Source organism: Equus przewalskii, chromosome 29, assembly GCF_037783145.1.
Source record: "Equus przewalskii isolate Varuska chromosome 29, EquPr2, whole genome shotgun sequence".
Taxonomy (NCBI): Eukaryota; Metazoa; Chordata; class Mammalia; order Perissodactyla; family Equidae; genus Equus; species Equus przewalskii.
Window position 1 is genome coordinate 8,559,806 of NC_091859.1, and position 12,129 is coordinate 8,571,934.

Sequence of the window (12,129 nt, forward strand, 5' to 3'; positions counted from 1 at the left end):
GTGAAAAATAGAAGAGCTAAATATTGCTTTGTAATATACTATACTGTGTCATAGAGAAATAAGCATGTAAAGGGCTTAAAATGAGAAGACTTTTATGTGATTCTCAGATTCATGTGACTTTTATTTTTGAGCCTGTTTTCTGATTCTAAATAAAGATAATATACTTTACAATCTTTTTAAAAAGTCAGTGAGACAGTTCAAAATACATTTTTATGTATTTTCGTATATGTAGAAACAATCGTTGTCTTTTAGCATCAGTGTGATAACGAGTCATTTCCACTTTGGCATATTTCCTTCGTGACAAATCTATGAGACAACTAGAGGGAGGGGGGGAAAAGTTCACAGCATCTGTTCCATTTGCTCTCTATATTAAATGTACCAATGGCTCAGGCCTTCATCAGTTAATACTCATTAAAATTTGAAACTTCAACAAAACAACATGTTAAGAAATATACTATAGGTTCCATGGAATTAAAACAGGAAAAAGTTGAGTAGATATAAATTTGCAGCATATCCAGAGAAGTGATCCCAACAAAGAAATTATTTGACTGACATACTTACTTAAAAGGAAAACTGAACCTAAGTTCATATGCTTCCTAACATATTCCTTTCTTGGACTTTCTTACACTTATTTTAGAATTCGACAGAAGCAGAAAGAAGGTGGTACATACTCTCCTCGGGATGCAGAAATTATTGACACCAAATTCAAGCTGGATCAGCTCATCACAGTGGCAGACCTGGAACTGAAGGATGAGAGATTAACGCGGTGAGCACACTCCTCTGGGCGAACAGTGGTCCAGCGGGCCTGCAGCCATGACCCTATTCTGACCTACGCTTGTTGGAAGTGTTGGTGGGGCTCCTATTTACACAGGGCACAGAGATCTTCTTTCAAAGGGTGACCTCCATCTTCGACACACTTCTCACTGCTGTTTAGAGACTCACTTAATCTTCCTAATACTTTGGGTTCAATGTGAACCTCGGACTATAATGTTCAACCTAACCCTTTTTTTTCCTGGACCAATATTTTTACACGTTAAACCTTTATAACCATGTTTAATAGTTCACTTCATGTGATAAATTTTTTTTACATCAGATTTTCTGAAAGTTTCCACCTTTTTAATAACGAGTTTAAGTATATTTGTAACTACTCGATATTGTTCATATCATTTTTATAACGGCTTTCTCATAGCTCCTTATTTTAGCATAAGATTACATTAAAAGTCTAAATCATGTATTGACATCGTCATTTTTAAAAATTTCTCAGTATTTAAAAATTAAATACAAAGTAAAAATTTGCCTTCAGAAGGAAAAGTAAAAACGTGTACTAAACAAGTGTCATCAGTTTGTATTGGAAATAGTAAAGTACTTAATTTTAAAAAATAAGTAATTTTTAATCCTTTTAACATTGTTATAAATTATTCAAAATGTTGACTTCTATTTGAAAAACTTCTGTTTATTAAGATAACTCATCAAATTCTTAATAAAAACTATCATCAGGCTGTCTAGATTCTTATAAGATAGTTCAGATTCTTACAAGATCCAATGTTTTGTGATACTTATAATCACATAATTGTTACGAAGTACTTGCACAGCTCTGTTGAACTTTTAAAAAAGTATTATTAACTCTGAAAATATAGCATCAAAGGTCTTGAACTTAAAGAGGGATTAATCATTTACAGTTGTCATTTACCAAAATTCATCTTTACCTCATAGATTGTGAGAATATTTCTAACATGTCTAAAAATATCTAATACGTGCTATAAGGGAAGTGTCTTCTGATAAGCAGGGTCATTCCAGCTGCTACAAGTTGAAAATTATTTGATGTTATCACTAAATTGCACAGAAATTTGGGTTGTTGGATATGAAAACTTACTTCTTTATATTTAGATACTTATCTTTGTTCATATTTTAACACAGGCTGTTCCCATCCAAAATGGGATAAGTCCGAAGACTTATGTGTAAGATGGTTGTATATTACCCAGGACACAGTTTTCTACATAAGAAATGTTGTGCATCAAAGATCAATAGATTCCCAGGGTAACCCTCCCACTTTAAACGCATCATGGGAACTACTACCAGGCTATGTCTCAGTCCTGGAAGCGTCATGCTGCAGAGTAAAAGGAAGTTTCTCCTCCTTTCCTCCGTGGGCCAACTGGATTTCAGTAGGATTCTCCCAACATCCTTCTCAATTCTTTGTGCCCCTTCCACAAGCCTGGGTTTCCAGTGTCTTTCTCATACCCCCAAAGCATCCAAGGGATAAAACTTTAAAACTCTCCATTCAATTAATTTTAGGTGTTTGAACAATTTAGTTGAATCTGTTCATCCTAAAATGTAAACTTCCAAGCATCCAAACACTTTTCGAACATTTTTTAAAGAATCTTTATCCCCCAAAAGGCCTTGGTAAGCAGATCTTTAGGAGATATAACATAATAAAGTGAAAGCAGCCAGTCAGTATGGGAGAAAGTATTCTTATCAAGCAGGTTACCAGTCTAGGCAGGCTCTGGCGAGGGCAGATCCCTTAAGCTCTGTGTGTTTTCACAGCTTGTCCCTTCCTCCACTTCTGAACACAGCCATTATCAAAAAGTTCTAAGATTTTTTTTTTTAACAATGACTGTCATGGCAGCTAATGGAAAAGTTGGGCGAGGACTGTATAGATTGTTTATTATTGGGTATTTATAATTCAAGGACTGCCTTATTTAACCTTGACTCCTCATTATTTATTTTCCTACTTCCATGTTTATTTATTTCTACATCACTTTATCTGTAAAGGGATGTATAAGTGTCTTTCAAGTATATTTCAAGCAATTTTTATTTATTTTTGCACATAGAAAATTATTATATATTACCACTAGTAATAGCAAAGTTGGAAATTTTAGTTTCCGTTCTTTTTACTTTCTCATCTGTTTGTTATGATTCGAGTATTCGTAACTGTAAAACATTCTTGTGTATAATTCCAATGGCACATACTATATGCTTTGCTTGATTTATTACAGAAATTTACTAAAATGACCATCAAATGGTTTGAGCATTAACTCTTTTCATTACAGAGATCTGTCTCTAGCTTTGCTATTTATTTAAGGCTTTTCATGTTAACGAATTCACTAATACGTTAGATAGTAAGACTAGAAAAAATAGTAACTAATGATCCATAGTTAACCATATGCACATATGTATTGGTGCTGTCCTTCAATGAAGCTCTAAAGCTCTTCACCTGTCTTTTAGGTGCTGGAAGATCTAAATCTATCCAAAACCATATAGGTCTGATGCGGTAGAGTCACAGAGACTGATGGTAGATCCTGGAAGTGAAGAATCAAGGAATTTGAGTTAGCTTCCAAATTGTAGAGTAACTTATGCCATACGTCTTTGTTGTTAGCAGGAAAGAACATAGATAATTTCCTTTAAGTCTACCATGTTAACATGTGCTCCTTCTATTTGACGCTGAGGCATGTTCTTTTCCATTCAACCTGCCCACTTTCTTCATGCTAATTGGACTTGCAGTTTTCCTCAGTGCTCCATGTCTTCGTGTGTCCATAAGATGAATAATAGAAGAATATCTAAGCAATAATTAAAATGTTAATTTTAGGGAGTTAACTAGTTCACAAAAAAAAGTCAGTATGATTCTTTGGTACTAACTTCTTTCAAGGATTTGGGATTTTATTAAGAAATTATTTAACTATTTTATGTTATCTGCCTGTATGTTTATTTACATTTTAACGCTTATCTTAGAGCTTTTGTTTGTGCAAACTCTCATTATTTAATTATATTCTACCTTGTTTCACAAAAGATCTGTAGAAGAATTCTCTCACCTCATGCTTTTTCTTCTCACAGGAGAAGGAAACTCAAATAATGTCTTAGTATTCCATAACTCTTTGAGAATATTCAGGGATATGCCAAGAGGATGTTTTAAATTCTTATTTGTAATGATAATTATATCATTTTATTATGCAAATTTTATATTTGTTTAGACCATGGAAGCCATATTTCTTAGGAAGGATATTTAATATTTTGAGCTCATCTATTCCACACTCACCAGGTTAGAAAATGACTCTTTGGTCTTATTGTTTGATAAACAAATGAATAAAACAACATTTTTTGATGAGTCCTTCAAAACACAGCCACATAGCCCACTGAAGTGAGAAAGGTTTCTAGGAGAAAATATTGTCAAGATCAGCCAATATTGTTCTTTAATGTGCTATTTTTTTCTAAAGCCTAATTTAACTGTAATAGACTACATTCTCAAGACATTTAATAACACTTAAAAATTAGGTAATTCAATAGAATTTTCACAAGTTAAAGATTCTATTTGCTAAAAAAGTTTACTTTTCACTGTCTCCTTTCCTCACTTTGTTTCCTATGGTGATTAAATCAGAAAAGAAATAGTAGTGTAACATTAATCAATGTTACTAATATTCTTACTTAACAGATACTCAGTTTCTTCTAGGCCTCAATTTTATTCCTCAAAATTCTGTGCATCATTCCATAGTAATTATCCTGTCTATTTTTAGTGAGTGAATATAATGGTGTATTGTGTTAAGACTCAAGGCCCCAAATCAGTAATCATGACTGGAATTAAAATTCTCAACAAAATGAAGCAAATACTCAAATTGCTCATTTAAAAACACCTTTTTTCCTTCAATAATTTTAGAAGTTTGCATGTTAAATTTTTGTTAAACATTTAGTTATTTCTTCAGGAATCTTACCACTTAAAAGAATCCGATGAATGTGCTTTGTAAACAGTAAATCAGACTACATCTGGTATTGTTATTATTGTTATTTATAAGATGCGTAAATTTAAAAATTACCCCAATCTACTTTCACATATAGGGTTTGCTAACATAATAGTTGGTAATGTTTATGAGTAATTGTTATGTGTTAAATTCTGTGTGTAATGATCTCACTTAACTCATTTAATCCTTTGTTGTAGAGACTCTTATCCCTATCTTATAGGTGAAAAACAAAAGATACTTAGAGAGTTTAAGTAACTGTCCAAGGTCATACATCTAGTAAATACAAACCTTGATCCAAGCCCAGGTCTGTTTGATTCTGAGGGATCAAGCTCCACCTATATTTGTGTATGTGTGTCTATATTTAACTCTGAAGCATACTAGATGAGATCCATATAAACTCTCTTAAGTAGATGAGGGCTCGTGGTATCCTTCTTCAAGCAGCATTTCCTATGTAGAGAATGATTCTAAGGGAAATAAATACTTCTTTCGAGTTGTTTATTCTCTAGTGACATAGGGAAAAAGAGCGATGACATCTTCATGCAGGTTCAAGCTTGCAGAACCTGGAGAATCTTTAGTATTATAACTCAGTGTGGCTTCAATAAGAATACGTAATATTTGACTGATATATGAAACTCTGGGTAAAATCATTAGCCTTTTAATTGCCATCAGTTCTTTGACAGATTCTGGTCATTAATATTACTTCTGTCAAATTATTTTGCAAGCAATGGCAAAAATATGTGAATTCAGACAAACAAATGTTTGACTAATATGTGAATTCAGGACAAGAAATGTCCTGAAGTAGAATGAAGCTTAAGATATTTAATGCTCATGGTTTTGCAGTAGCAAATCAAAAATAATGCAATAAGTTTGTATACTAAGGAAATAATGAATCTTTGCTTCCAGATACTCTTCATTTTTCTTTAGACGCAAGGAGATTTTTGTCATTCAGTAAGTCACTGTGGTGATGCAGAGCTCTGCTGTGATTATTTTAATCTCATCAGGTGGTGTGCTCTATACTTTGAAATACATGAAATTGAGTGTTTTGTTCTTTAATGTGCTATTTTTTCTAAAGCCAAAAAAAAAAAAAAACGCTATGCTTTCTTCTTACAAAGTGTCCTCTCTAGTATTGCATGCTATTGATATGGTAAAGTTAACCTTATCAAAATGCACATTGACTCATAATGTGCATGTCCTGAGAATTTGCTGTGTTCTCATGTCTTGTTAGCTTTGACAGTAAAATAAGTTTTCACTTAGATTTCTTCACATGCTTCTTGTCCTATTATTACCATGACGTGAGCTGAGTTCTCCATCTGATGGGCGGAGTCTGGGTTCACATTCGCACAAGCTGAATTCAGCTACTGCAGGTGGTAATCTGTAAGGACCAAGATGATGACATTTCCTCTTCTCTGACTCTGGGGCATACAAAGAGTGGCGCATTTCATGGACTCTTTACTTCTGCCCTGACCAGGGGATAGCCAACTGTGCATGCTTTCAGGCACTCCTCTGATGCTCAGAAATGCCATTTCTATCCTAGCACAAAAATTGATTTATACATTCTAAGGGTAGAATAGCAAAATGTCAGCATTAGCAGGGACCCCAGGAATTGATTGAGTGCCCCAGAGATAATCAGTTTCTTCATGTAAAGGATGTGAATGGAGGCAGAGAATGAAAATGCATTTGATTTCAAAATCCCAAATCTACTAGTCTCCATGAGTCACAAGGCTGGATGGGGCCAAGGCCCCCAACATTCTCATTGACTATAAATAGTACTCAGCATGATTAAAACAGAGGAAGCCAGGCCTATTTCTACTGTAATCACATTTAGTATTTTTGAATCATAGCTAACCTTGCTTTACTTCATATTAACTAACTGCCAAGTTCCTACTGACAGAATTAAAATATTTTTATGAAAATACGTTTTCCTCAAAGGACCTGCTTGATCAGATTCAAACATTTGTCAAAGTAAGACACTGTTGAGCTAAAGATTTAAGTGATCACATCACACATAAAATATCCATTTCCAACCAGCACTCAAAGTTGACCTCTCAGCATTCCAGACACACGTGGTCTGGTTGAGCAGCTCTGCTGAATGTCTTTCTTCATCATCATTAAACAGAATCCTTTTACTTTTTTGCTTTATGCCATTAGTACCTCAGAGAAAAATGCTTCCATTTTTCCAGAACCATCACTGTCTCTCCTCTGTTACCAAATTTCCTCTCCTAGAATCAGTGAGTAGTGTCCTGCTCAGCCAGAGCTTTACTTTGACAGAACTGAACCGAATAGTTTGGGTTAATGAGAACCTTTACAGAACACCTCTACATAAATCGTATTAAAGTAGATGTGGTCTTCTTCCAAATCTAGTTTTCCGGGATTGCCTTCTAACTGCTAACAGAGGAATGCCAGAGCTTACCTACCTCACTAGCTAAGAGCTCAGGCTGTCAGGACTTCTTTTTAGATGGTGTCATGTCATCTGTCTCTCTTCGATAAGTCCTCATTGAGAACCTTCGCCCACCTCTTCACACAGCTGTCAACAGTCTCTTCATCCTCTCTATCTACTGCTTCTGCCCTATTGCCCCTGAGGTGGCTAAGCTCATGCCCACGATTCGCACTTAGAATACATGGTTGACAAAATAAAACATCTGTCAACAATTTGTTTTCAAATATGCCAATGTGGAGAGGCTCAGCAATGAGGAAAATTCTACTCCTGGCACAGTGGGAATCTTATCTCAGCTCTTTGACATCAGCAAGAGCATTGCTTTCCCATATCTATCTAAGAGTCCATTTCACCTTGTTTGAGTAAAAGAGATAGCAGCTCGGCACCTATCACATGCCAGGCACTGTTCTAGGCATCGGAAATAGCACGGTGATAAAAGAAGGGGCATTGCCTCCCAAGAGCTGCCCTTCAAATAGCTAAGCTCCTTGTCAACCTAAAATTTGTCCTCACAGATATGAGGGGACAGACTGAGAAAGGACCTAGCTATCACTTACTAATGATTGTTTTTCTAATTAAGTAAGAAAAATACTACATTACTCACTTATTCAGGTGGTATGTTTACCTTACAAAGTGAAGTTTTAGAGACAGCTATATAGTAAGAGCCATTGGTTAGGATATAATATTTTTAGCTTATATTGAGGACCACAGAAAAGTTGTGATTTGATAAAAGAATGAGGAAGGATCTGAAAGGATAATATCTTAAAGACTAGAACAAATAAAACAATAGAAAAGAACAAAAATTAAAATATCTTTGATAGCACTACAGTAAATGCTTTGGATAAATAATAGAATATCCTTGTAGAAGTAGATTAAATATAGGAGTAAATAATGACTTGATGAAATACATAAACTAAAAACTCACACAATATTTTACAAAATTTGGAAAGATTAATACGTTTTACTAGAAAGGTAGATTCATTACGAGTTTTTATTTGAATGTGAGGTACATGTTAGTGTGTACAAATACGTATTTTTACATCAAGGTGATAGAATTTGAGGTTCTTTTCTTTTTAGCCTCCCTTAACTGGTTAAATGGAAAACCCAAAGTTTCTCAATTTGTCCTATGCCACTGGTAATGCTCATTTAAGCTGCTCATCTATAGGCTATCATCTATGGCTCTCTACTTGGACTATATTTTAATTCCCTATAGATTTCAACTAATTGACCTTGAGGGAAAGCTGAGTCTCTGTGACAATATGGTCTTCAATCACCACTGCCAACATAAATAAATGGTTCCTCTCTGGATCTATCCAGAGTAATCTGAGTGGAATTTAAGTTTTTGATAGACTTTTAAAAAATGAGCCCAGACATGAAATAATACCCTTTTCAGCAAAAGGGCATTGGATTTAAGACAGCTAAGATTCGTGTAATAAAAAGTGTTTAGCCCTTTATATTGGAATGTGGTCGGTTATCTTATTGAAATCTGGACCATTCCCAAACTGATTTGATGGTAACCTTCACTGTTGTAGGTGAATAAAAATAAGAATACCACACTAGTCTAAAATGCTTTTCATTTAACAATTTTTAAAAGTTTTTTAAAATGTTGATAAAACATGTGAATCTCTTTAAGTGTCTCCACCAACCACTTGATTTGAAAATAGCATTCCTTCTGAAATAACATGGTGACTTTCAAGCACTAACTTCTGTGAGTTTTTTTAAGGCTTATCTAACCAGTTGTTCCTAAAGAAATTTAATTACCTCTTCAGTCAATGCATCTCCCTCATATTATGTCCCATCTTCTTTTCTAATTCCCTGTATTAATTGTCCAAATTAATACTTTTTTCTATTTAAAAATAAAGCTTTAAAACCTCAAAGAAAAACAAAATTTTCTACACAGCCAATACTTAAGGGAAAAATACACCCTACAATATGAGGCTAAGAGTCACACAATGATGTGGATACTACAGACAACAGCAAGAGAAAAAAATCTAATTTTTATTTGAAATAGGTGATTTATGCCAATTTTGGCATAAATGTAAGCTGTGTAGCTGGGTACCTCAAGATTTCAGTTCACACATAATTGTGACATAAGCTTAGAAAATTACATAAAAATTAGACTATACGAAGCCTTGTTTCTCACATTATGTAGATAACGAATGTGAAGAACAGATTACATGACGTGATTGGGTTTAGATAAAGAGAGTGATACAAAAAAAAAAAAAAAAGCCAAAACAGACCCTACTTTTTTTAAAACTATTTTTTTATTACTTGAGTAGGCAAGAGCAATGTTAATGTTCGTATATCTAATTTCCTAACAAAATATCTAGCACCTGTTAACTTCTATTATTAGGCGATATGATATGGCCTTTGTTTAGACCTGTATACTGTTTATTGATGCATCTATTGACCGTATTTGTCTAAAGCTTTGACTTTGGGCCCTCTGAGGATTCTCAATTGCTTAATATTTTAGTGGAAAATTCATTTAATGCAGATATTTTCATAATAATCAGAGCACTTATATTTGGCTTACTGTGTATCTTAGTCTAAATTCATCCATAATTGTATGTTTAACAATGACTTATTCATTGTCTACTGTGAATAAAGCTATGAGGGACTTGCATTAAGTCAAGTGTTAATCCTGCCCCTGCCTTCAAGTATACATGAACCTTAGTGCACCATATCCTTAATACATGTCCTTAAACGGCCATATCCTTAATACATGTCCTTAAACGGCCATAAAACAAGATGGAAGGAGTGCACCATATCCTTAATACATGTCCTTAAAAGGCCATAAAACAAGATGGAAGGAGTGCACCATATCCTTAATACATGTCCTTAAACGGCCATAAAACAAGATGGAAGGAGGTTTGTCCTTAGACATTTGGTTTCACAGAAGGAAGAAATTATTTTCTCTGTAATAGAACAGGGAAAGATCCATGGAGAAGTTTAACATTTGAATCAGCTGTTAAGGAAATCAGTATAATCTGGCTGTGGGGAAACACCTGAAATGGTACCAGCTGAGAGGCAAGGAGACCAAAAGACTATGTGGAGGGAGACAAGGGGTGTGGAAGGAGTTATAAGGAATCATGGCAGAAGTGTGAACGTGATTAGAAATACTTTCACATGATTATATGAAAACTGAGTTATGACAGTCCTTAGATTAGAGATTTATTTAAGATCTTGAAATGAGAACTTGAAAAACAGACCTGGATTTGAAGTCTAGATATTTATGACGACTCTTTCTACAGGGACCCTGATTAGGAAGAATAAAATAGGAAACCTTGCTGCTTAATTTAGCACAATCTCTTCTAGCCATCTTTGAGTAAAATTAAGATAGAAAATTCTTTCAGAAACAAAAAGAAGATTTCTTCTTTATATTAGTGTCAATTGTTGAACATATGGGTAGGAGAAGCTTGAGTTATACAGAATAAACTAGAAAAAGTAATTACAATACTAATGGTAGTAACTAATGTTTATGGATTGCATACCAAAGCAAGGGACTTTTCTAAGCATTTTACACATATGAGCTTGATTTACATATTTTTATCCTATTTTCCAAGTTAGAAAACTGAGGCACAGAAAGAGTAAGTAACTTGCTCACGACAATGTAGCCGGTAATTGTTGGAGCAGACATTTGAAGTCATTAAGGACATCATATTTTATAACAAGGAAAGAATTCACAAATATCCACCCACGTCCAAGAGCTAGCCAGTTAAGGTTTAAAATTAGTATCTTTAGAGGGATCTTTCAAATGCAAAATAAGAATAATAAAAGCAACTTTCTGTCATTTTTGGCTGAAAAGAAATTGACATAGAAAAAATTTATTTGAATTAATTATAATTTCTAAATGAGACTAGACATCATTAATGAAAAAAGAGCAAGGATGTGAATAATAATATGGTGCTTTAGTTATTTCTTGCTCATTTATATTTTAATGTGATTATTCATGGTTAATGAATCTTGGGGATTTCGTAAATGTGCACTGTTTCTTCAAGTGACCTATTGATGGCTGCTCAGAAACTAGCTCTATTTTAGGTTCTAAATAGCCCAGTAAAAATATTTTGCCAGTACAGCCTCAAATAATTTTGGATCCTCTGGGAAAATAGGGATTCTCCCCATTACAGGATGGGCGTCTGACTGTCCTTGAATAGGTGGCCCAGGAGCTTGTCGTTAAATCAGATGCAGTGGGTTCGAATTTTACCAATCAAACACTGAAAAACGTTCCTTGTTTTTGTGAAAGTGAGCTCCACGCAACTCAAGAATTTCCATTTCCCTCTGGTAGCAGGGACCTGCTAATTGACCTTGCTAATTCACGTATCTCATTCATTTCTACCTTAAACTCAGTTAATTAGGATTTGCCCAACCTAACCCCCTTTCCTTTCCTATTTCTAGGGAACATCATGGCATAGGAGCAATGGGGCATCAGGCATGTAAAGAAGCTTGGCTAGCGAGGGTCTAGCCCATGGTTGTCTTTTTTCTTACCGGTCTTTGCTGAGGGGTAATTATTTCCAACAGGATGGATTGATTCCTCAGTCCCCACTGCATCTATTGCTATGTCAGAAGTATTTCCAGGACCTCCAATTCCACCACTCTGTCTTCCTGTCCCTAAGTCAAGGATTCTTCTGATTCAATAGCCCATTTAGCCATCTCAATATCCAACTAATTAGAGTCAGGATTTCTCTGTTGCCTTCTTTGAGTCTCTCTAGGGGATTGTGGGAAGCCCCTGAATTCATCCACCGAGAATTTGCTCAGACATTGCTGTTTTATCTCTGTGATGCCATGTCTGATAATGAGATGCTCCACATGGTTATACCCTGAGAAGCTGGTAGATAACTCCTTCTGCTTGGGAACACCTATAGCATTAACCAAGAATTCTACCATTCTTCTTGATAATACTTGCTCCAGTACCCCCATATCTTTCCCCAATTCCTGTGTTAAATGCAACATACTTCTTTTTGACTCATGCTT

At 34.8% G+C, this 12,129-nt stretch overlaps 1 protein-coding gene across 3 annotated transcripts in view; it reads left to right on the forward strand.

Annotated features, from left to right (window-relative positions):
* The window catches only part of PTPRQ (protein tyrosine phosphatase receptor type Q), a 206,806-nt gene that overhangs the window by 167,020 nt on the left and 27,657 nt on the right, over window positions 1–12,129 (forward strand). For all 3 annotated transcript variants that reach the window (XM_070599139.1, XM_070599138.1, XM_070599140.1), the window contains one exon: window positions 638–766. In XM_070599139.1, the coding sequence (XP_070455240.1) occupies window positions 638–766 (129 nt within the window). The remainder of the gene's footprint in view (window positions 1–637; window positions 767–12,129) is intronic.